The sequence below is a fragment of the Euwallacea similis genome, chromosome 32 (assembly GCF_039881205.1).
Source record: "Euwallacea similis isolate ESF13 chromosome 32, ESF131.1, whole genome shotgun sequence".
NCBI classification, from domain to species: domain Eukaryota; kingdom Metazoa; phylum Arthropoda; class Insecta; order Coleoptera; family Curculionidae; genus Euwallacea; species Euwallacea similis.
The window spans coordinates 645,701-671,334 of record NC_089640.1 but is presented as its reverse complement, the minus strand read 5'-3'; the positions used below and the strand labels follow the sequence as shown (position 1 = coordinate 671,334).

General features: G+C 34.9%; 2 protein-coding genes across 4 annotated transcripts; one reads left to right on the top strand and one right to left on the bottom strand.

Annotated features, from left to right (window-relative positions):
• The first annotated feature begins 412 nt into the window (after positions 1 to 412).
• On the top strand, positions 413 to 12,537 carry LOC136418099 (plasminogen). 2 transcript variants are annotated; one of them, XM_066404045.1, is made up of 8 exons: positions 414 to 846; positions 9,428 to 9,706; positions 9,757 to 9,983; positions 10,739 to 10,907; positions 11,110 to 11,270; positions 11,315 to 11,495; positions 11,561 to 11,718; positions 11,771 to 12,537. In XM_066404045.1, exons 1-8 carry the CDS (start codon positions 775 to 777, stop codon positions 11,886 to 11,888), a joined length of 1,365 nt encoding a protein of 454 aa, XP_066260142.1. In that variant the 5' UTR covers positions 414 to 774; the 3' UTR covers positions 11,889 to 12,537. The 2 variants fall into 2 exon arrangements, with proteins under 2 accessions (XP_066260143.1, XP_066260142.1); XM_066404046.1 differs by lacking the exon at positions 11,771 to 12,537 and having other exon boundaries at positions 413 to 846; positions 11,556 to 11,712.
• Positions 12,491 to 25,600, bottom strand: mahj (LisH and WD40 domain-containing protein mahjong). 2 transcript variants are annotated; one of them, XM_066404019.1, is made up of 14 exons: positions 25,251 to 25,600; positions 22,312 to 22,462; positions 22,121 to 22,258; positions 21,768 to 22,068; positions 21,659 to 21,717; positions 21,529 to 21,600; positions 20,789 to 21,475; positions 20,516 to 20,731; positions 17,659 to 19,397; positions 17,262 to 17,346; positions 16,416 to 16,839; positions 16,203 to 16,363; positions 16,078 to 16,147; positions 12,491 to 15,962 (listed from the first exon to the last, which is right to left on the bottom strand). In XM_066404019.1, the coding sequence occupies exons 1-14, from the start codon at positions 25,358 to 25,360 to the stop codon at positions 15,820 to 15,822; spliced, it is 4,356 nt and encodes a 1,451-aa protein (XP_066260116.1). In that variant the 5' UTR covers positions 25,361 to 25,600; the 3' UTR covers positions 12,491 to 15,819. The 2 variants fall into 2 exon arrangements, with proteins under 2 accessions (XP_066260116.1, XP_066260117.1); XM_066404020.1 differs by lacking the exon at positions 25,251 to 25,600 and adding an exon at positions 24,712 to 24,871.
• Between the last annotated feature and the right edge of the window lie 34 nt (positions 25,601 to 25,634).

The following is a 25,634-nucleotide window of genomic DNA, read 5'->3' as shown; positions in this document are numbered from 1 at the left end:
TGTCGTAGAGAGCAGAAAGAATAGTGTAAGCAGAAAATTGAAATTTAATATCTCAAAAAATGACACAAAACGACTTTGAAACGAAGTCTCGAAAAAGCTAGAGTTTTACTGAACTCTGTATTTGAGCACGCTTTATTTGATTGTAGAAATTTAAATATTTTCATAGCTACTTGTGATATTACGTGATATTTTAATTAGATTTCGCTTATCTAATCGTCTGCAGAGAGTGTCCCTTATTTCGGAAACATTACATAAACAAAGTCCAAATTTACCGTTATCTATTCAATAATTATCAAGATCTTCAAGCTTGTAGTTGAGATCATAGACAATAAATCACCACTCGGTACTATTATTAGTTCTGATTAACTTAACCACGACTTTTGCACTATTCGCCTTAAATTCTCCTTTCTCGTTATGTGGGACGCATTCGCTTTTATCATTATGATTAATTACGCCAATCTAATATCACTTTTCCACAATGCAATCAATAAGTGTGTGGAACCCTTTAACAAGTAGCAGAGCGGTCGTACCGCATCCGAGATCAGGTTTTATTTCTAGTCAAGTTCAGTTGGGATATTCAACTCAAGTCGGTGCATACTGTTCTCGTCCCCCGACCGAAAACACACGTGTGTCTCATTTACGAAAGGTACTTTTATTATGATAAGATAAATGTGTCAATTTGTAATGGTTCCGTGAATTTTTGGGACGGGCCTAGTGCGCGGGGGGTGGTACTAGGGTGAGGTACCACAGGTGGACAGTTGTACCTGCCGAACTATGCGTAACGGGGGTTGGCGGTACGTGTTGGTGCTTTTCGTTGTTTTCCACTCGAAATTTGCCCAGTCCAAGGTAGGTTTATGCAAGTCATATAAACGAACGTTTTGTGCAAAGTACAAGGTGGTTGCGTTGTAGATTTTGTAATTTTCAGACAAAAATTTTATTAGAATTGGCGTAGATTGTAATAAGGAATGTAGAGAGGGTTTACAGTTAAAAACATTTCTGTAAAATTTTCAGGTTTGAGATTTTCAAATCTTTGAAGCGACTCTAAACACATTTCAAGGATGTAAACATAAATACGACGCAACTTAAATGGCATCAAAAATCCTCTCAAAACAGATCAGAACTGAAAACTCTCCCCTAAAACCTAATGAAATTCTTTCTTCGTGCTTTCAAAAATATTTTTAAATTCGGCAACAAACCCCCTGGAATTTAACTATAGTTATTTGTTAAGGTTTTTAAAAATTTTTATTAAAAAATGTTAAATAAAGCTCTGGGAAATTCCAACCATTTCCCAGGAAGGATCACGTATATTTTCAATTTTAAGACTTGCGGACTTTGTAAACATCCCTTTAAATTCAAAAGAAATGTTTCTCCGTATTTAACAGGTGTTTTGAAAAAAAATCTTGGGAATCCCCAAAAAGTTATATATTTACAAATATTTATTAGATTTATGGAGATGCAGTCCTATCTCCATTAATACACAAATATCTCAAAAACTGAAAGACAATGGAATAATAGAGAACAGTGGTAAGCTGTTGCTCTGCAACAGGACAATCTTAGGGCATATACAGGGTCTTTCGTCTCAAAAAATCGAGAATGTCATCTTTGAACTAGAGGAAACCCATTCTCAAGGGAAGAGGTTGAGGATACATTCAAAAATTCCTTAATATGCCTGTATTGTAGTATGTTTGAATTTGAGAAAATGGGAGCAAAGCATTGCTACATTCCTGAAATTTTCAGGTATTTCACACTTTTATCAAAATTCCAAAACTTTGCTCACGTTCTGGCAACACTGCAAATATATTCAAATAATCATACATGTCAAAGACTGCCGGCTACCTTCGCGTCTTCGCAATTATAGCCGCCAAACAAAAGCCAAGTGCGGCGTTGCCATTTCCACTGTTCCCATCCTACAACTTCCTGAATTGGGAAATTTACTTAGTTCTACTTTGATATTTAACCCTTGGAGACTTCAAAGAGCTTCAGAGATTCCAAAAAAACACGCGTCACCTTCAACATTGTAAATGTGTCTGTTTCTTCTTAGAATTCAACCCAAGAAATACGATATTTCCATAGAAAAACTGTTGTACTTACAAGTTTTTACTGTGTAATACGAACTGCCTGTTAACGAACATGAATTCCTAAATGGATTGAGCCTGAACTTATATGTCACTTTGCATCAATCTTTACGTTTTATCTTGAAACGCGGTTAGCCCAAATAAGCAGCATCATTAGTCAATTCTTGGCATTTACAATATGTATATTTCGTTCAGTAGTTAATGCCCGAACAATGGGCCATAAAAGTCACTCCATAGGCGTATTGCTTCTTTTTGATACAATGGACTGGCTTCTGAGTTTTGGGTTGGCTACCTGTCCAATTATCCCCAAAAGAACCGATTTAAAATCTCATCCACCTAACAAAATTTCATCACTAGTAATTGATTTATGAATCCAGTGGCGTGGTACACAGGGGATTTGCCACTTCACTGGCCAAAGTATTGTGTTTGGAACTATGCTGTTTGTTTGTGTCAATTAATCTCGTCTCAATTAATAATGTCGCTCTTCTTTGGTAGATTAGTGGTTGAACATGCAGCTTTGTGCATTCGTCAACAGCCATGTTTTTAGATTTATTTTCCGCAGGATCATTAAGGAATGTAGTCCAGATGCATTAAAAAATACATTGCAGAATGCCTGAAATTGAATACCGAAGGTAGCAATTCAAGTGCCGCATGCGGAATCTCGGTATATTTAACTTTATGCCCAGGCAAAATACTGTAATCAAAATTCCTCGTTCCACCAAGAAAATCGTTTATTTTTTCATTAGTTCCTTGGAAATTTTGGTTTTTTTCAAACCTATCTGCATTGTTTGGTATTTTTAGTTCATCGCGAGAATTCCACAGACAAGAAAAAAGTTCCGCCGGACCACAGTAATTGTACCACTGGGAGGGCTCTTGTAAACAAGAAATTTTTGACGTAAACGCAACTTTTATGGTCATTATGTGGAGAATATCCAAGCCCCTTACACCAAAAAGACATATAAGAGCAATTAAAACCATTTACGACGAGGCAATAAAGCCTTTCCAGTAAATTAGACTGGCTTAAAATAAATGCAGATGCATACAGTCAAAAAGTGTTTTGATTTTCCAGTTTGAGTATTTATGTCTGAATAGACTAGAATATTCATCAGGAGTTGAGCATAATCAGATTCATCGGTACTTTAATGTATCATGCTAATATTGGAGCCACAAACAATAATTAAAAAAAAAAACAAAACAATAAAATGCCTATAAAACCAGCTTTCTCATTTCGGTTTTAAGTCTATAAAATTTAAAATATCTCGAGGATTAAAAGAGATGTAGATAGGATTATACATATAGATACATATGCTATAATTTGTTTTATAGGACAATCTAAAGTTATAATAATATACAAAGTCGTTCTTTTGGCAAACTCCAGTTTCCGATATCTGAAAGGAATGAATCCATTTTCAAGCTTTTTCCAGTCCTCGCCATTAACACTGAAACAAGTATCTCGCAAACCGAAAGAGACTGTAAATTAGGAGTAAGAAAAGGCGGCTAATCTAAATACAATAACATACGGGGTCGTTCATTTGAAAAATATCAAAAGTATTAAAAAGAAACCTCTGAATGGGACTCTATTTTCAAACTTATTCCAAACCCATCTCCAGTAACCCTGAAATATCTCCAAAAGTGAAGGAGATTGGTGTAGATTGGCATATTGATAAATTCTTCTTGTAACTCAGTCATTTTAAAGACTTAATCATATACAGGGTATATCCTTCACCCAAAAATATTTTTCAGTATTTGAATTGCAGAGAATCCGGTTTTAAATTTATTCCAGTCGTCTTCCCAATAATAATCAAATATTTCGAAAACCGAAGAATGTCGGTACCCGGCTGTACGTTTTTAAATTATTCTTCTAAAGTTAGGCAATCTAAAGATATAACAATATACAGAGTCGTTCATTTGGAAAAATCGAGTTTCTAACTTCTGAATTAGAAAAAACTGTTTCTTGTGCCTATTCTAGTCTTATCTCCATTAATATTAAATATAAATATCTCAAAAGACGAAGGAGATTGATATAGGACTATATATTGGTAAATACTTCCTTTAAAGTCTAACAATCTAAAGACATAATAATATATGTACATTGTCCCTCGTTTTTTCTCGTTTTTTTCCATCATTAAATTCCATGACCTTTGCGAGATCCCGCCATGTAGGAGCCAATCTTTGGCAATGACCTTATTCTTTTACAGTGATTAGTTCGCGTTAGTTCGAGTTAGTTAGTTAAGTAAGTTAATAACTACTCTATTTGTAAAAATAACCTCATAGACATGATACTAATTTTCAGTTAATTCTTTTCGAAAAAAGGCGAAGAGCGTTTTCAGTTTTCCCCGATTTGCTTATTGTAGAATTTCATCTCTTTTAATCGATCATTAATCTGTGTATAACCAAGTTTTACGCAAGAATTCCATCAATGTGATATTTATTTGTAACCAACATTTTCCAGAAAAAAATGCTGTATCCAGGTTTGATGTACCATGCAAGAAACCCATCAATATGGTACTCATTTTCAATTCACTTTTTTCAGAAAAGAGAATGCCATACTTAGTTTTGAAGTACTTTTTAGCCAATGCGAGAAAATTTCTAACTTTTTTATTTGTGAAGATAACCCCATCGACATTATACTCATTTTCAGTTAATTTTTTCCAGAAAAGACAATACCATAGTCAGTTTTCATGTACCTTTCACGCAGTTCGAGAAAATTGCGAACTTCCTTATTCGTGAAGATATCCCTATCGACATGGTACTCATTTTCAGCTAATTTTTTCCAGAAAAGAAAATATCATACTCAGTTTTGACCTACCTCTCACCCAATTCGAGAAAATTCCTAACTTCCTTATTCGTGAAAGTAATCCTATCGACATGGTACTCATTTTCAGGTAATTTTTTACAGAAAAGAACGTGCTATACTCAGTTTTGACGTTCCTTTCACCCAGTTCGAAAAAATTGCTAATTCATTAAAGTAAACCAATCAACATGGTACTCATTTTCTGTTAACTTTTTCCATAAAAAGAAATGCCGAGATTCGTGGGACATAGCACTTGGATTTACCTTTCTGCATGTTTTTATTAAAGTTGGAATTGTTTAGTTCTTTGAAGAATTATGGTCTTCGAGGGTTATATGGTTACAACTAAGACCAGAGTGAATTCATTTTAAAACTTATTTTAGTTTTGTGTCCGTTAACTTTCAAATATCTCGAAAATTGGAAAATACTACTATAAGTGTGTATATTATTTTAAAATCAGACGATCTAAAGGCATAATAATATACAGGGTCGTTTGTTTGAAAAATCGAGTTTATGGTTTCTCAATGGAAGAAAACCCTTTTAAAGCTCTTTCAAGTCAGGTTTCTATTTACTAATAAATATTTGGAAGACCAGAAGACATTGCCGTAGAGCTCCACACGTGGTAAAATGCAGGTCATTCAATTTAAATCAATTTTAAGCAAATTGATTACCTAATAGATTAGTCGGGCTTAAAATAAGTTAATGTCTGTGCAGTCAAAAACTGTTTTGATTTTCTAGTTTCAATGGTTAATCCTGGACAGAATATTCATAAACAATTACTGCAATGATTAAGCGCTAATCAGGCTTATTGATACATATTTTATTCGTGCCAATATTGAGGTCACAGACAGTACCTTAATCAGCTTATAAACCCATTGCTATCAGCGGATAATAAAAACAGTTCTACATTGATTAAAAAAAGAAACGTTATCGGGCGAATCAAAAACAGGAGATAATCTTCCAAACTGTTGATGCGAAATATGCCGATGCCGTGATGAATTTGGCCCAACCTCGAGCAACACCCCGTATGCATAATGCGATTGCATCAAAGACAAAAGCAAATTATTTTCGGTTTGGTCGTGTGCCTTTAGTACCTTGAACTTGAATGAACTCACGACTGAGTCAGTGGCGGGACATCCGCAGTTGGGAAACGAGCAAACAGTAAACCACCCACTTCAAAATAGAAACATTTAGTTATTTACCTGAAGGTTTGCGGTCTCGGGTTAATTCTTCAACAGAACAAAGGCTTTTTAATACCATAAACGTATGCTAATTTTAATTTAAATGTGCTGACGCAAGCTTAATTATCAGAAGCTATGCATCAAACCAAATCCCACTCGGGCACTTTAAACCAAACTCCAAAAGTAATTAAAAATGCAGTGTAAACACATATTTGTAATGTCGCATGCCACTCTACGGTTATAAATTGTTCTGCACCTAACAACGAGGTTGTTGAATTAGCGAGAGACATTCGCATTTGCAAGTAAATGGACCTAATTGGTAATAGGACATTTCTGGGCTTGGACTCAAAGCGAAGGTTCAGGTATGTAGTTTTCAAATTTGGAATGTTGGTAACCTGAATTTGAAAATTTAAAAAACGGACGCGGCTCTGCGTCTCGGAAACTGCCGGAGGTCGGACGGCTCGTTTAAGAATCCCTGAAATGTTTTGTAAGATTTAAAACTGTTGCATTTAAAACGAATTTGAAATCGAGAACCTGATCCATACTTCAATCTGCTGATTTAAATCGATACTTCGTTTAGTATTTTTTAGCCCCGAAGCCATGCCAGAAGACGAATATCAGGGCTGAAGAGGGGAGGTGGTTTTAGCGGGTAGGTGGGTGCAAACTCAAATCCCGCACTACCTGGCTAATCACATCGGGGCAGCAAAGATCCCCAGCCTGGTGCCCTTGGGAAGGTTTCCACCTCCTCGCAAAAAAAAGTATTTTTTAGCAGGCAATTGTTCTTGGGATTCCAGAGGTATGGACCACGAAAATTATCCTGCATTTCAGAAGCTGAAGGAGATATTACAACCATCCAAAAACATATTTTTCCTTCATAAATTTCTAACAATAATGGCGTTTAAACTAGAGGTTCTCCGCCACTGATTTTCACTTCACGTCAGTAGAGAATTAGTCTGAAGATGACTTCTTGAAAGCCACAGCCGTATTTGCCGGTATTTTTAACAGCCAAAATTCGTTTTTAATTTACAAATTTTTCCATTTTTCCCCACTGCTTGGCAACTAAATTTAAATGAAAAACGATTGGTTGCGATTATAAGAATTTTTGGAGGTTTCAGAAAATTAATACACCAATGATTTTATGTGATTTTTACTTAAAAAACTGAGCACATTCTCTACTAAAAATGAACCTAAACTAGCCTGCTCCTCCACTGAGTTTCGAAGGAAAAGTAATGGCCTCGGACTTCAATTAAATCTAAAAAAGATCTTTGCTGATTACTATAAAGTCAAAATCTCGTCAAAATTTTATTCAGAAAATATCAAAATTCAAAATTAGATTTTTTTAATTAGCTGATACGAAAAGTTTTTAAAAGTTACTATAACGAGGTACGCAACTGGTTTGCTTGAAAAACAAATAATTTTCGAACGCATACATGCAAAAAAATATTGATTATTTGCTTACTCAAAAACCAGTGGTGTATCAACTGGAACGTCCGGAGATTTCTTTTAGAAAAGAAATTAACCTGCTTCGCTATTGAATTATCAGAAAATATTGTTTTAACAAAATTTTTGTTTGTTATTATGAAGAATATCACAATTGGGTTCTTTAACAATTCATTTAAAAAAAAGGATATCAACAGTTGAATCTGTGGCGAAAAACTGGAAATTGATTGAATACGATAAGTTATACATATAACTCAAATTAGAAATTTCTGAAATTTATTATTTGCGCAAAAGACATATTACGTCATTAATTTTCGCAAAAAAAACTGTTATCACATTTAACTATAGAAAATTGATAGTTTGATCACTCAAAAATCAGTAGCGGGTGAATTTGAGTTCAGGAAATTCGGAACTCTTTTTAAGTAAAGGAAATCAATTGTTACATCCTAACTCACATACTCCGATACTGACTTTCATCCAAACTAAGTAATTTCTTTTATATTTCCAAAAAACGTTGACTGTGATAGTAATCAAAAACCAAGGGCTTAGTAGCCCTAATTTTCAAAATGCCAAGATTAAATCTGATAATTCGAATCAGATATTTGTGTGATTAAGGCTTGCTCATAGGTATACTTAGTGACTGATTTTTTTATTAAATAGAGTTTGAAATCAATAATAAACGCCAGTAATGTGTTAACCTAGGACCTTGGAACGTTCTGAAAACTCTTATACTTAAAACTTACGTTTTCCGTCACTGCTTTTTAAACTAAAAAACTGCTCTACACTTCTATTGCATCCAAATGCACGAAATGGTCATTGGCGCATCAGTACTAATTTGCAAAGTCAATTTAAAGTGCGAATTGCAATTGTCAAGATTGAATTTTTGGTCTACTCAAAGTTCAGTTTTTCTCTGAAGTTAACTTTCGACATGGCAGTTCCCAATATCAATAAGCTTACATTTATCTTGCGATTTCACTTAGATATGCAAATCCCCTTTAACACCATCTCTACCATCACGAAAGATAAATCTCCATCTTCGACCATCGACGCCTCCACAGAGGCCCGTAAGAACTTTCTCTAGGCAATACTTGCTGACGCACTTATGTTTGAAAATAATTTGTATGAGCTGCGTGTTAAAGCAACTTCTACATACTTCACTCCTGTTTACAAAGCTTTATCTATAGCTTTTAAGCCATAAAACCAAGCATTGTGCATTACCTAATCCTATTAATCATAATTCTTTATAAGTACTGGAATGTGCATAATAAAAATGCGACGAACTTGAACTTTAACACTAAACTGATGTTAAAGTGTAATAAATGAATGCAAATAGGTAGATACTCGAATGAGAATAAGCACTTCTTGTTACCTCTATTACCAAGAGTTTAATTTTGTTCGTATCAAAAGAACAGGAGCGGAGTTGGAGTTACGCATTGTTGCGATGGTAGGTATGTGAGAAAATCATAGTACGGTCCTGTTCTCGTGTAATGCATAAGTAAACATGTATGAGGTGTAGGCAGGTAATGAACTTTGCATATTGAAAAGGTGTCAGATATTCAGAATTCAGAACGTCTTTTCATCGATATTGACAGGCTCGTTGCGCAATAATGCAGAAAGGTAATTAAATTAATACTGATCCTCACTTTAAATGGTAATGAGAAAGTACTGATCGAAAGGTGTTGAGATGCTAATCTTGGTACTTAGTGTTTGATTTGATTTTGCAATTGACTTGATTCAACACCATTTCGCTTTTTCCATGTTCATCGATTAATGTCTCTTCAAGTCCAATTCCATTAGGCATAATTTGTTGACCTTTGCCCTAAATAATCGGGCCTAATAATAGAATGCGATCACCGGAAAACCAATTAGAGACCAATCCTCTTTTCATTCACTTAGAGATATTGCTGCCCATTTAAAGAATGATTTACATAAATTTTCAGCTGAAAAATCCCCGCTCAGAATCCTTCAACGCCTCCATTGGGATTGACGCCACCACCTTGGAGACCCTACGCTTCACCAACATGACTGATAAGCCTCCATCATACAGTGAATGGACCAAATGGAGCAGATGCCAGGACTGTCTCCAAAGAAGAATGAAGATTTGCCTCAATACCCATTGCGAATCTCGCATGTACGAGGAACGAGAGTGTCACAAGAAGCGATGTAGAAGAAAGCGTAGAAAAACAATCTCTTCTTTCAACGTTGTACATTTGAACACGGTAAGTGCAGGTGAGAAAGGGACGAAATGCTTTCAAGTAAGCTGTTTCAGAGCAGAAGCTACTTAACCAAACAGGGCCCTTCGGATGTCTGGAGCAAATGGACCAGATGGGCGGAGTGTTCCCCTAATTGTCGAACCTACAGGTTGAGGAACTGTAAGAAGCCGGGAAGGTGTAAAAAGCAGGTGCAAACTCAGGCTGCTTATTGTTACTACGAGAGAACTAAGTGTCAGAGCTATGTGCTAAGTTTAATTGATGAAAAGCAGCAGCAAGAGGGTAAGTAAATTATACCGGAAGTTTTGATGCAATATGGCCTTTTTGAAGAATTTGTAAATTTATCATAGACAAAGATGCATACTTTTCGGATCAGGGGAAACAAGAGAAAATGTATCATTTCTCAGCAACTATCATAACCAATTAGTTTTTATAGATATGATAAGCTTTTTGGAGTATTAGGAACAGATTGAGATATATTATTTATTGATTTGTAGTAAAATCCCACCTCTAACGGTTTTTGCGATTTTTACAATTCTAATTTGAACCAATGTTTTTAAGACAACCTGCATAAAAAAATTAGACGCTTATATCCCCTCAGGAAAGAGTCAGAGAAAGAAACGATATCATTGAAGTCACAAAAAGCACTTAAAAAGACCTCTTATTAATTAAACGTAATTACCTATAACCACTACTGAGATTCAGAACTGTCGCCAACGCACACCAGCTCTGGAAAATATAATTAAAAAGTCACATCGGCAGCGCCGCTTCTTTTCTTTCATGACAAGACTAAGAGAAAAGGGCAGACAACTCACCATACACTATCATGTCTTCTATTATGCGTTGTTATCACTTTCCCTGTAGCTTATTTCCTAGCTTCACATAAAGGCAGTCTCACTTATTACACCGTACAAAAATGAGTTATTACTATAAAAATTCTTTATTTGACCCTTTCAACTATTCTCAAGCGACTAATTAGTTTAGCCAAAAAAAACTCAAATGCGGTGCAAATTTAAAGTACTAAAATACATTTCCAGAAAGCAAACTCTACCAGTACACGTACCACAACAATCAGTATATTGCAAGACAATCCCGAACCAAGCAATGCGGAGTCTCCTTCAGCAAACCTCAAATGCTGAAGATAATCGGAGGAGAGGAAGCTCAAAGGTACAAGTGGCCCTGGCACGCAGCTATACTTAACCAATTCGATGTAAGTATCCTATATTCTCACATTAGAGAAATGCAAAACATAAATGTTTAATAGTCAACTTCAACAGTACTAATTATTGCTCTTTTCGAGATAAACTTTATTGCCCCACATCAAACGGTGCCATTCGAAATAGGCCACGGCGATAAAACTTAAGCGGTTTTGGTAGATAAGTTGGTTCTTGAGTAGACACCGAATTTCGCAGGAAGTGTTCTGTGGGGGTACCTTGATAGCTGCCCGATGGGTGCTGACTGCAAGCCACTGCATTAGGAAGCAGCTGAGGGTGCGATTACTGGCCCATGATCTGCGATCCAGACATGGAAACGACATTGTTTTGAGTGTCTATAAAATGTTCCAGCATCCACGGTACGTGAGAAACATTAAGAAAATGTTTAATATTGTTTTAACAGCTTCGAAATCAAAACTGTGGACAACGACATTGCCCTCTTGTTGTTACCGAGGTCCGTAAGAGTGCCAATGGCTTGCCTGCCCAACAAGAAGCCCAAAGCAGGGCAATTGTGCTCGGTTATGGGTTGGGGAAAAGTGCGGACAAGTGACTTTTATGGGGTCCCCCTGCTGCATGAAGCGAAGGTAAAAAAATTACCAACTGGTCCTTCTAAGTAGTAAAAAATTGAATTAACGTTAACGAAGTTTAGCTGCCCCTGGTGACGCACAAACGCTGTAGAAAGGCCTACAAAGAGTTTCTCATCAGTTCTAATATGATGTGCGCAGGCTGGAAGTCCGGAAAAGCGGACACATGTTCCGGAGACAGTGGCGGCGGCCTAATGTGTCCTAGTCGAAAGATGGTTTACAGGTATAAAATGCCCAACTATGCTGATGTATCCAGTTAAAATCGATTCTTGCAGTATTCAAGGGATCACCAGTTTTGGAGATGGTTGCGGAGAGAAGAACAAGTTTGGCATCTACACTGCAGTTTATAATTACATTAACTGGATACAATATGTCATGAACCATTATTCTTAGTTATAAAAGTCAAGAAGACTGTATGTACAAGCATAGAAATTTTGAGGTTTAAAAGAATCAAAAAAGGATATTTTCAAGAATAATCAAAGTAAGAAGTATGCCTCTCGGCTTCAGCATTAGTTTGAAAGACCTCCTATTAAGAAAAATTTGAGAAACTGTTGGCTTTGCTGGCAATTACCTGAAAAATTAGAAAAGATATCTGGCAGCGTCGTTGTGTACTACCCCAAGGACGTGTTTTACTGGTTGCCTGACTTACAAGGACTGTGCAATGTCTCCCTGTTGCCAATTTTCCTTCTTAAACATTACATTTAGGAGTAATTCGTATTTTGTATATACATTGTCTTTTGTCTGCCTCATCTCCTTTTCCTATATAACTGTAGTTTTTAATTTAACACAATATACTTACCACAGATCTGTTAAACCACCACTGCCAGCTACAATTTCAAGCTTCTACTTATATATACTTGTGTTAAGGCAAACTACAATAATCCTTAGTGTTTAAATCAACTAGCAAAACTGTGATATATTCAGCATGAGTGCCTGCTTTAAGCTATAGTGTCTTTTTTGTGTCCTTCATGTGTAATAATAATAAAACTAAATAATTCATTAAAATCGTAATATTTAATAAAAGCAATTTCAATGTATCATACTTATATAATGATTTCACTTATGCCTTATTTACATCATACATGTCAGTTTTCTTGTATGAACCTCAATCAACAATTAAATATTAATACTATAAAACAATGAACCGTATAGAGTTTATGAACTCTAATTGATTTAAACTGTTTAACCGATTTATATAGTAAAGCAGTTACTTCAGTTTCGAATTCTAGAAACTTGTATCACAAACCTGTTATTGGTTGGAAATAAAAACCTTTGTTCAACATTTTCAATTTTTAAGCAAAGAACTTCTGTGTTTTGGGCTCTTAAAACGAAAGCTGAATCGCATAAAATTACCCTAAAAAAATTATAGCTTTTTTATTAGCAATAAGAAATATGGAACAGTCAAGTCGATTTCTAATTAGTTCAATGCGCATACACCAGATGACCAAACCAAAGAAGTGAATTACTTGTTTGGGCTGATGCCAGGTAGTTTAACATTTACAACGTCACTCACCAAACTGTCAATAAATAGAATGGAGGTCGGCCACACATTTAAACATTTTAGTCCGAGCAAACAAAAGGAACAATTATATTTCGCATAATACAGACGTTTCACCAAACCGAACAAAATGAACCAAACTGACTAAATCAAAGGAGTTAGGTGTTAGACGAATTTGAAATTATGCGTATGTGATTCATCATTCGACGCATCGTCTCGTGCATGTGTATGATCAATTTGTTTTTGCTTGCAAAATGGATTGAAGCCGCCAAGGAAAATGTCTGTAATTAATATATATTTATAAAAATGTATCCTGTTCCATATAAAAAATTAGGTGTTCCACCGAAGAGGTGAAAAACAAAATGGATGAATTATACATTGACAGAGACAAACAGAAAAAAACGAATAGTACTCACTAAAGTAAGTACTTATTAGTTTTACTACAAAAGATTATTTTTGTGATAAACACTAAGTGTGCATCTTCAATTGATTTGTTTTTTAATGATTGTCATTTTTGTTAAATCGAGATGAGCCTCGATCAACACAGGTTCTTTGCAGGTCAGAACACATTTTATTAACAGATATACTATTTCTTTCCAAGTGGCGGATTTAAAGAATATTTACTTTTCCTAAGAAAATTATGTAAAGTTGCTGCCGTTACTACATTATCTGCTTTGGGTTCTAAAATTTTCACTACAATTACTGTTGCTTAGCTACATTAATTGTAAGAGTTTATCTTGTAAAGTTTAAAAATGAAAACGGTGATCGTTAAAAAAAAATTTCAAGTACAACATATGATAAAATCCTTTAATATTTCCCTCAAGAAAACGAGACTATTTGTGTTTGTACAAATCTGGAATCCCTTAATTGAAAACAAACAGTAGTGGACGAAAAAAAAGTAGAAGCAGAAAACACGTCAGCTGCGTGCTTTGTAGCATACAAAAACCAAATTTTTAAGACTTGGGGTTTGTTTTATGATATACATTAATTTTGAATAATTTTTTTTATTTTTCACTGTTGTGTTGATGGTTTTTGTACATCATTAAAAAAATTAAATAAAAATAAGTAAAAACCTTTTTAGTAGTAAACATACATTATTTGGATATTTTAAAGAGTTATTGAAGGTTGTAGTAAAGTAAGTACTTGAAGCCAAAAAAGTATTTATTTTCTAAATTTTGAATAATTTCTCTCAATTAAAGGTCCCACTAAATTTATTATCCATTCAAAATCCGTTGCAGTCATTCGTTTAAAATTTAATATTTTCCATAAATAAATGCCTATTCACCAGCTGTAAATAAATCACCCAAGAAAACGAGAATTTCGTTGTTAGGTTAATGTGAGTTGTCTTATAAGAATAAATAAAATGGGTTAATTAAATGTACATTCGCCATATATTAAGAAATCAATCGAGAAAATTGGAAATTCTCTTGTCAGGCTAATTCGAGACATTGTAAATAAGTATTTGCACATTTATAAGAATATCCAGAAAAAAAAAGAAAGTAATTTGCTCATCAGATTAATTCGAGTTAGTTTATAGATTAACTAAAAAATTCGCCAAATTGACATTAAAACATGGAACTTTTAAACTTTTCAGCAACTGGATGTTCAATAAACATCCTGTATGACATACCAGATAATGTTGTAACTAGAGAATACACTATTTTTTTTAAGGTTTAACCATAATTTTTGACACTTTCTGTAATTCTTCAGGTTTAGTCTATCTATTATACCCTTAGATTTGGAATTTTTAGCGTTTCAGCAGAATATATAAATGAATATGAAATAATAAAATTACAAAATAAATCTTTGCAAGTAAATTTACTTTACAGGTATTCCATTCCATTGCAAGTGATTATTAGAAGTTGATAGAGAAATAAATTGAGCTTTAATAGTTACAAAATGAAGCAAAAAATTAAAAAATTAATCAAAAAATTAGACTTGCTTTTCAAATGCCAATCATCAATGCCAACATATGGAACAAATAAATAAAATTCCTACTTTATTACATAAAAATGTACATCACAGTCGATAGAATGCTAGCAAAGCAAGTCTTGCAAATCTCTACTTTGCAACTTTTACTTCCTATCATATTCATTTCTGCCTTATTTTTTTGTAACATTTTTTCTATGACAAATTTAATAGACCTGAAAGGTGAATCAAAGTTGAACATATTTAACTTTTCTATCCATTTGTTCCATACGTTAGCATTGACTTATATTTTAAAACAAAATGTTAATTTTTTTGCTTAAAATTACAAGTATCTGCTTTTTTTTGTAGCTATTGATGCTCAATTTCGTTACCTACCTATTTATAATAATAAATTGTAATTCATGAAATAGCCGCAAAAAAGATTTGCTTGCAAAATATAATTTTGAAATTTTATTATTTATTTCATGTTCATCATTTTGTTTAGATTCATATATACAAAATTATGTAAATCATACATACTTCTACGTAAACGTTCAAAATTCTAAACTATTTCTGGCAATCAATAAATCTTCCATTCATTTATAATGCGTTCTTTTCTTTCAATATGTCAACGATCTTAAAACCATAACTCAGATTTCAGTTGCTTAAAAACTGAACTTACGATAGTTTGCACCCATATATCTTATCAAAAACCCGCATTTATTATACAACTTAGAAAAACAATTTTCACTCATAATTTCACCATTGGTCACAAATATTAATTATTCATTACATAAAATAACCTCACTTTTCATATACCAACTTTCAATCTTTCAATAGTTCAAGACTCAACAAACCTTTTTTCACACTCTCATTCGCACCAGACGAACTGAAAATATCCACTTTCACTTATAGGCATTAGTACTCAAACAAAATATCTCCGATATCCCCTGAGGTGTCCGATCCGGATGACGTTGTGGTCCACGACGAATCGTCACTGTCGCCATTATCGTTATTGTCGTCGTTGTTGTCGCTGGCGCCCAAATTTATGATAACACGGCCTAGAATTAATTGCATACTACTGGTTTAACAGTATGAAAGCGATGGCGATGAATAATAATTATTTTACTAAAAGAAATCACACCAATACCACAAAAATCAAGAAAAAGCTCTTACCACCACCATCAGAACCATCATCGTCGCTATTGTCGTTATCCATGTCGTCATCTTCATCTTCCTCATCATCCTAAAAGACAAACATTTATAAATCGTTTTATAACATTAAAGTAAACCATTATTACTTGCTCATCCTCATCATCCTTCCTCCTGCCCACATCATAAAATCTAACCACAGACTCTTGCATTGTGTTATACATAACTCCGTGATTCTCCACCAAGACAATCTGGCTATCGTAGCAATTTATTGACAAATCATAAATATTCTTCTTAACCTCGATTGTGGCTGAAATCAAGACAATCAAAACTTAACCAAAACTATCCTCAATCAAACATACCAATGCTGGAATAATCAGTAGAATCGATAGTCTTGAAACTAGTAGCATAACTCGAATCACTAGCGTCCAAATCCTGCTCCACGGCTACTGCATACAAGACATTGTTAATTGGAGAAAAAATTATTGCACATTGGTCCAATGCAGGGACTGTTTTTAAGAGATGTAAAGTCTTCGTTTCCGTTCTCATATCCCAAACTTCGGTATTGGAAATGATCTCCATTCCGTTGGGATGGAACACCCCATTCTGGGTTTGGTTCAGCTTATCAAGACGATTGATGACTTTGCCTGAATTGACATCAAAAAGGACGCCATCTGTTAAAACCAGCTCGTCATTCCAACTAAATGTGGCTTTGTTTTTGGTATATAGGTTGCTAAGTTGAGGGGCGAGTCTTAGGATATTTTGGCCTGTGTTTACATCGTAGATCTGTAATTTATTTACATGTATAGATTGAAGATAGTTGTGTGTGAGAAATCTCATTTGCTACAGTACTACGAAATTTTTAAGGTGACAGTTAAATCATATTAGGAACATTAGAAAACAACTCTTAAGAATTTCTTAAGTATTCAAAAGGGTAGGAGATGACAATTATCTGATTAAACATTGTAGTATTAAAATTTCTCTTAGAACAGAAAACTTTTGCTGAGTGCGGAAAGTATTAATTCAGGTTTTCGAAATAGAAAATTTGAGTGATTACACGCATTTAAAATCGCTTGAAGCTCACATTATTTTTAATAATTATGTCCACATGACGCGATACTGTGGGAGATGGGCATTTTTTTGCTTATTTAAAATAGAAAGATACCAAGTTCTCGTATGCAGTGGGTTCATATCAAATATATATTTACCATTGCCACTTCTCCTTTAGTTGCAATGACTTTGTCCTGGGATAGTTTACTAAATTCTACCATATCCTCGTCGTGGAATGGAAGCCTAATTAAAAAACAAAAATGTAATTTCGTCAATATTGTAAGATGAGTAGCAGGGTAAAAACAATGAAACTCTATCTTCCCACGAGAACATTTGAATCGTACTGGTCAATATGATTACCGTTCATTCTACCAGCATGTGGAAATTTTTATAAGCGTTGCATGTTTCAACTTTGAAAAATAGAATCAAAATGTTGACATTTTTCTTTGGAAGAAAAAAAATTTATTCTCCTCAACCTGCTAACCATCCTTCTAATAAATCAACCATTATTCAACTTCAGCCGTTTTTTAGTGTAACCACTTTTCGTTTACTGACTTTATTTCAAAATCCTTAAGACTCCACAGCGCCGAAATAGGCTCTCCCCACGTGGAACACGTCAGCACCAAATCTCCTCTCCTATTTGGCTCTACATATGATATGAAATTATCATGTGCACTAAATGTATGCTCCTCATTCCCACTGACTCTGTCAAAAATCCTTATATCCCCACAGGAATCTCCTACTATAACTGAGTTTGTTCCAGGCAAATACTTTGCCTGAGTGAAAAACACTTCCTCAGTGGAGGGTCTAATCATCTGCACTGGACAAAACCTTGAATGAACTAAACGCATGTCCATGGTCTTAGATTGGTATCCAAATTGCCTACGCGCGTTTCTCATTACGAAATTGTTCACTGTCATTAACTTGGGCTTGGGATCTGGACACTTGTGACGGACGAATAAATTAAACTGAGGACACGTTGTTATTGGATTTTTACACACTGCATGTTGGTTTGTTAAGTACTCGGTTACTATGGAATCTAAAGTCACAGGAGGTTGATCGTGACTTTCATCAGGAGGCAACAGCTGTCTCACCACAGGCATTTCATTACTCCAAGGCTTTTGAAGGCGGGAGTTCATTGATGGAGAACTTTGACCAATCGAAGAAGATCTTTTTATAATCCTAATAGTTGCAGGACTAGTACTAGTGCTAGGCACCGTATCTGATGAATTTAGAATAGACCTTGTGGGGGTTGGAGGGTTCCAATGAGGGGTTCTCACAGGGGTTAAATTCGATATGTAGCGGAATTTGTTCGGATGTTGCGCAGAAAGAGGCATTATAGAATTTCCCAAGCATGCCTCTTTGACTAGAACACTAGCAGTATTAATAAATCCTTTACTGATTAAATGTTGGTGCATTAACTGAAGTAGCTGCCGGTCGCTGAACTGGATCTTTGTTTGGGCTACCACATTCGCTTTGTGAATTCTATGTATATTGGCAGGAGATAATTCTAGGCCATTTGCTCTATGCCCAGAAAGTCTGCCTAACAACTCCAAAGCGTATTTCTGGAAAGCAACATGCTCCTGTCGCTTCTCTTGCAAAATCGGATCCCTCATGAGATTTTGTAACTCACCGCTAGTAAATAATGGAAGCTTTGACACTATTTGTCTCACAGTTTCGCACCTGGCCAGTCCCGCTAAACTTTCACACGCTAACGTTCTTATAGAATCTGCGTCTGTAATGGGAGTTTTGCAATTCATCAATTGGATCAGAACCAATATTCCGCTATTGGATCTCACGCAGTCCCACACTTTTTGAATCAAATCTTCAGAACTTTTAAATTTAATTTTTCTGCTTGGAGAATTTACATTTCCTTGAGAGAACCTAGAAACGCTGCCTCCCACTCGGTTAATTGGGGCACACACTGAATTTACTATCACCCTTAAAGCCGCTTTTTGCACATCCGGGTCATATACTACTTCTCCTTCAGCAGCACCTAGTATGATGCTAAATCCGACTGTTAAACGTTCTTCGGGAAGGTCTACTTTTTCGCACAACAACAACACTACTTTGGGCATTATACAGGCAATTGCCAAAACTTCCAAAGCGGAACGAATGGTTTCTCCACGACCACCATAGTTCCATTCAAATGCTAAAGCGATTATTTTCAAAATTAAGGTAATGTCTCCAAGCTTGAGAAGTTGGTCTACGGGTACCCAGTGACTCCTAAACGGCATGTTTTGGAGGAGAAGCTCGATGTTTTGTTGGATTTCTTCAGGGGAGAGCTTGCAAGCCTAAAAAAATAACATACTGCTAGATAATCAAAAGCCATCAATGATTTTTACTTATAGTTAACATTATTCATACAGTTTACTTTATAATACAAGGGCTGTTTTTTTCATACCTATGAATGTGTTTTAAAGTAAACACGAGATACACCGGAGTCAGGTCTGCGCGTTGTGCAATTGCAGTCATTTAAGTACAGCAATTCATGTGCATGACTTTGCTACTTATTTAATACTACTCGTTCTTCGCTAGTTCTAAGAGTTGTCATTTTTTGCAATAAGTTTAGGAAATCTTGTTTAAGTGTGTAATACATAAATACAATAACATCAATAAGAGTAACAGATGAACTATTTGTTTCCTCACCAAACAATACAAAACTAAAAAAGCAGCAAAAAATTGGAAAACGTTGCGATACCTTGATCTCAGGCAATTATTTAAAAAATCCTTTGAAAAACTGAGTTTAATACTTTATATCTTGGTAACTAAGCACTTTTGGTATATTGTTTATACAATACATGATATTATAACTAATATTATTTTACGATGTAGAATAAAGATATATAAAATTTTCTAAAAGTTCTTATGAAGTGAAAAGAAAAGTAATTATGTATTGTTTTTTGATAAAACTTGTAGTCTTAAAAGTTATTTAAAGCTATTTCTTAGTTAGCTATTTGAAGTTCACCTATGATATTAGCCTTATTTAATACCAACTTTTCTCTCCGGCATTTCCGTAATTAAATTTTAACTAGAACATATGCATTTATCTAAAAATACATACCTTTGAAGCTTAACACCTCTCAATTTCACGGCATATATTATCTTTGTTCTTATTGAAGCAGTTTGTAATCATAAATGTATTAACTGGCACGTTATTTGAGTTTCGTTTAAAAAAAAATAGCCCCGGTACAGTTTTACTATTTTGTTAAATTTATTTATTGATTTTTACCAAATTTCAATACCCTATATTTCCTTAACGAAGTATTTCCAAAATATAGTTAATATAACAAACTAAAGTTAATTTCGGGCGTAGAATACCTATGTATATAATTCAAGTTTGTATAGTAAATAAAACCTGAAACATTCGATTATTTCCAGAACTATTTTTGACACGTGATATAACTCTTACCTTATAAGCTGGCAAAGCAGGCAACACAGGAGCACTAGGCCGCTCATTAGGTCTGATGAGGTTTCTCTTAATCATCTCCGCCTTATGGTAAAGATGAGCTTCCAAATATCGCCTGTAAGCCACGCACACATGTCGCACAATTTGACGCGAAGCGCACTCTTGGTCTTCATTCAAATGCATTTCGTGGTCAGTTTGCAAAATTGGCAATGTTGATATCTTTCAAAAAAATCATAAAATACATCTTCTCTTCATAAAAACAAAAAGAAAACTCACAACATTGTGAAGCTTCCTCAAACCGTCCTGTGCATCAAACTCATCCAAGATGATTTTGAATTGGAATGTAAGTCCAAAGAACATGATCGCCTGGCACTTTCCAGAATCATGCGAACACTCCAACAACCATAAGGCATACTTAACCAAATTGGTGATAATGTACTTGGGCAGCAAACAAACCCTTTCCATAGCCTCCTCACAATATCCCAAATAATATAAACATATGGAAACTCCAGTGGCTGCAATGGACGGTCTAGGCACTTCTAACAAAGCCTCCAATCCCCTTCTTTGTAGGAACTCAATGGAAAACTTCTTGTGGCACAATAAGGCGGCCAGATACTTTAAGGCCTCAAAGGCGAGACGGGCTTCTTTGGTTACTCGTATGTTCACGTAAGTGAGAATCAAATCTAGGGCGGTGTTTTCGTGAAAAACATGGCTTAGGAACTCTTGGTATTCTCCAATTGGGGTTAAATAGCGTAGAATGAGGATTTGCCTGGTAGCAATTGTGGGCGGAAACATCTGGATGCTGCCTATCATGAAGGTTTCAAGTTCGGCCCAATTGGAATTGCTGGTCTCTGAGAAAACTTGGCAGTTGCGGTGGGGGCTGGAGGCTGGGGAAGGGATGTTTACCAGGGAATCTGTGTCCAAGCGAATACATTTTGACTTGTTCTGTTCACTGCCTGGGGACTGGAGAATACTTACCTTTAGTACAAATTGCAATAATGAATAAGAAAACTTACCTGAGGACTTGCAAAATTGTGATCTGAACTAGGGTTTCTTCTTTTGCGTGTATTCGCACTCTCCTCAGTTTGCTTCAATCAGAAAACAATCATTAACTTATAGCAATAAATTACAGAACCCTCAACACACCTCAGTACTTCGTTCACCAGAATCATTTTCATTAGTTTCCACACTTGCAACACCATTATCTATAATCACAGAATTACAATAAATCGATAATCATAGTGCTGGAACTTACTTAGATGATGTAAGTTTATTCTGATCACCCCATCACCTCGGTAAGGAGGAGAAGTCATTGAAGCAAAATGTGCAAATGGTCTATGTGACACTGCAGAATTTTTAGCAAATTCAGAAGAGTTTTTAAGTCGCTTTAATCTCTGCAAAAGTAGGGGTACTAAACGACTATTTTCCTCTCTAAACTTAGCTGCAATTTCGGGAATATCCATTGCGGCAGCTAAAATCCCTGTTGCATAGCTTTGCAAAGGTTCTACAGAGTTTGTCACCCATTTTATTAACCTATGTATCAAGTTTCCTACATCCTGTAAGGAATTTTGATATTTTCCCTCTGATGAATCAAGATATTTCTCCTACCTGAAATACCACAGAAGTTTCTAATCCAGGCATAAGGTCTAACAATAAACGGCATGCAGCTATGTTAAGCTGATCAATATCTCTGTCAGTGATGTTGTTTCGGCTGTAGAAAGTATCCCTCATATAGTCATTTAAAAGCTGGAAAAAAAATTGTTCATATGATAGTTTAAATTATTGAGTTAGCATTATACTTTGCTCATAAAATTATCTTTACGGAATATGATTTTTAAAATTTGGCCTAGTTTGCAATCTGGATCAGTTCTAGAGGGATGTCTTTCATCAAATGGGTCTGGGTCCATTTTTAAGTAGTTTTCAGTTTCCACTTCCAATATCTCAGCCAATCTAAACAGAAAGAAAACATTATATTTGAGGGCAAATGTATTTTTTTGAAGCAATCAACATAAGCAAGCATTTTTTCTGAGTCTGCTACTGATTAGTATTTTCTAGATATAGATTTATAAACATTTTTGCCTCCTACCATTTTTTTAATATTTTTTGCTGTTTATAAATGATTTGTGAAAGTTTTGAGGAATACACATGATACTATAAAAAGTGTGTGTATGTAACAAACTATGGTGTGTAAATAATATTTCTTAATATTAAACACAAAAAATTGTATGTTTCACTATTTAACACCCTATTTCTATAATTTGTTATGTATTTGGAAATTCACATAAGGTTAGACATGTTTTTAATGGGAAAATGATATAAATTTCTAGTTTCATTTGTAAATAATTAGAAGATAACAATCAGAAAAAATTGCAGATGGCTAAAAAAGTTTGTAAATTCATTATATAATTCAAATTATGGGAGAGGAATAATCAGTGTTGTACCCTAAATAAGTTAAAATTGGGAAAAGAAAACCTGACCCCAGAGAAACTATGAGAAAAACTAATACTCTGGAGAGTTTAAAAATTATTTGACAACTTCAACTATATGGACTATAAACCTTAATATACGAGGTCTGACAATGAAATTCCCAGAAAAACACAATTGCCTCTTACATCAACTAATTTAACTCGAACTATCGCACTTGCCATGAACTTATATGTCTCTACTATTGGTCTGATTAATGAAAACAAAATCAAGTTATTAGCTGTCAAACTATAGCATTAGTTGCACAAGACCATTTTTTCTGTCGGTCGCAAAAATGTTCGAACAGCGCGTTAATATCAAATTCTGTGTTAAATTAGGCAAAAGTGCAACTGAGACTTTAGAAATGCTAAGAGTAGCATATGGCGAGGCTGCTATGAAGAAATCTGCAGTGTTTGAATGGCATAAGAGATTCAAAGAAGGACGGGAAAACGTGAAAGATGATGGAAGGTCCGGGCGTCCGAAAAACTCATTGAACGTGTGAAAATATGGAAAAGGTACAACAACTAGTGAGATCTGATAGACGGCTGAGTACACGGGTTATTGCAGAGGAATTAAATTTAGATAGGGAAACAGTAAGAAAGATTTTGACCGAAGATTTAGAAATGAGAAAAGTGTCAGCGAAGATGATTCCAAGAATTTTGTCTGACGAACAAAAGTAGCGGCGATTTGACATTTCATCCGAACTTTTTTCTCATTTGGAAGTTTTTAACAAAGTGATTACTGGAGATGAAACTTGGTGCTTCCAATACGACCCAGAAACAAAACGACAGAGCATGCAATGGAAAACAAAAGGATCCCCAAGACCGAAAAAAGCGCGAATGTCACGATCCCGAATCAAAATCATGCTGATTTGTTTTTTTGGTCACAAGGGCATTGTTTACTTTGAGTTTATTAAACAAAGGCAAACAGTAAATCAACATTATTACTTAGAGGTTCTGACAAGATTACGCAATGCTATTCGTAAAAAACGCCCCCAACTTTGGCCAAACAATTGGCTCCTTCATCATGACAACGCTCCAGCACATGATGCCCTAACCATTCGCTCCTTTTTGACTAAGAAACAAATCACAAAGTTGGACCATCCGCCTTATTCGCCAGATTTGGTGCCTTCCGACTTCTGGCTTTTCTCAAAAATGAAAAACACAATAAAAGGACGCCGATTTTCTGATGTGTCTGACATCCAAAGACATGTGGCCAGAATACTGAAGAGCATTCCGGAAGATGAGTTCCAAAAATGTTTTGAACAGTGGCAGCAACATTTAACAAAGTGTATCGCTGCCCAAGGGGAGTACTTTGAAGGCAATCATAGAAATTAATTTGTATAGATGCAAATAAAGTGTTTATGAGTTCATTCCAGGAATTTTATTGTCAGACCTCATATACTCCCAATTTTAACTAAATACCTCAAAACATATAAGTTATTAAAAAAAATTATAAACCTGAAATATTGACATTCTAATTTATTTCAAAGCATTTGTCAACCTATATTGATATAACATTTGTTACATTTTTTTATAACTGTGGAATCTACCACTGAAACTAGAGCATTGAAAACTGGACCAACCCAGATAAACATAAGGAACTAATTGATTTTTAGCAATGTCCATTAGAACTTACATGCAAATAATAAGTTAATATACTGAATGTCTTCATAGGTGATAAGATCCATAAACCTACATCTAAAGACAGGTCATTTATGGGGGTACAACACTTACCGAGTAAGAACAGGCACTGCACTATAATCAGACTGAGAATGCTGTTCATCCCAAGTTTTAATTAAGTTAGATGCTTCAGTTACGGCGTTTTGAGCGTTTAAATCTTCCATTGTTTAATTATTAACGATTAAGAAACAGAAAGATGCAAAATGTGTTAAATATTTTAGGGTTAAGATTGCTATTGTAACCTAACTTTACGTTTTACTGGAGTGAGCGTAATGAACTAAAAAGCATTGAGTGTGAGAGGGATAGAGTTGATAAGAAAAATTTGCCCTATCTAACTATTTCTCTCTTCCACGTATGGTTTTCCTATTTCCAAGCTCTCTCTCGCTTCTTCACTACAATGCCATATTACAACTGTTATGATTTTAAAGAGAACAAATCAAGTATTTTAGCATTTAGAAGTTATTACTTAGAGATTAATTAACTCTAATCGTTTTCACGTCATATATAGGCAATAATTATAATTATCTTCCATTAATCAGTCTCATGCAGCTGATATGAGCAAGTAAAACTTCTTGAAAGATACCTTAACTTACTTGGTAAGTGTGGAGACAGGATCGTAACTCAGCTGCGAATATTCCTCCTCCCATGTCTTTATTAAGGTAGTCACCTCGTTTGTAACATTCTGGTTGCTGTTATCACCCATTTCTTGTTAAAATTCCTTAAAAACTATGGAAATATTTGTTGCAAGGTCATAACCTAACTTGTGAATAAACTGAGTTCATTGATCGACACTTTCCAAAGGCGCACTGCAGAGCGTAACAGAATATTGTCTTAAACTAAACTTAATACAAGAAACAAAGAATTGTCAGCTACTTTATTCGTAAAAACGCATTTAAAATTTGGTTAAAACTAAACTTGTTTGATTTGACTTGTTTTGTTTTTGTTTGTGATTGACATGACAATTGGCAGTGTTGTAT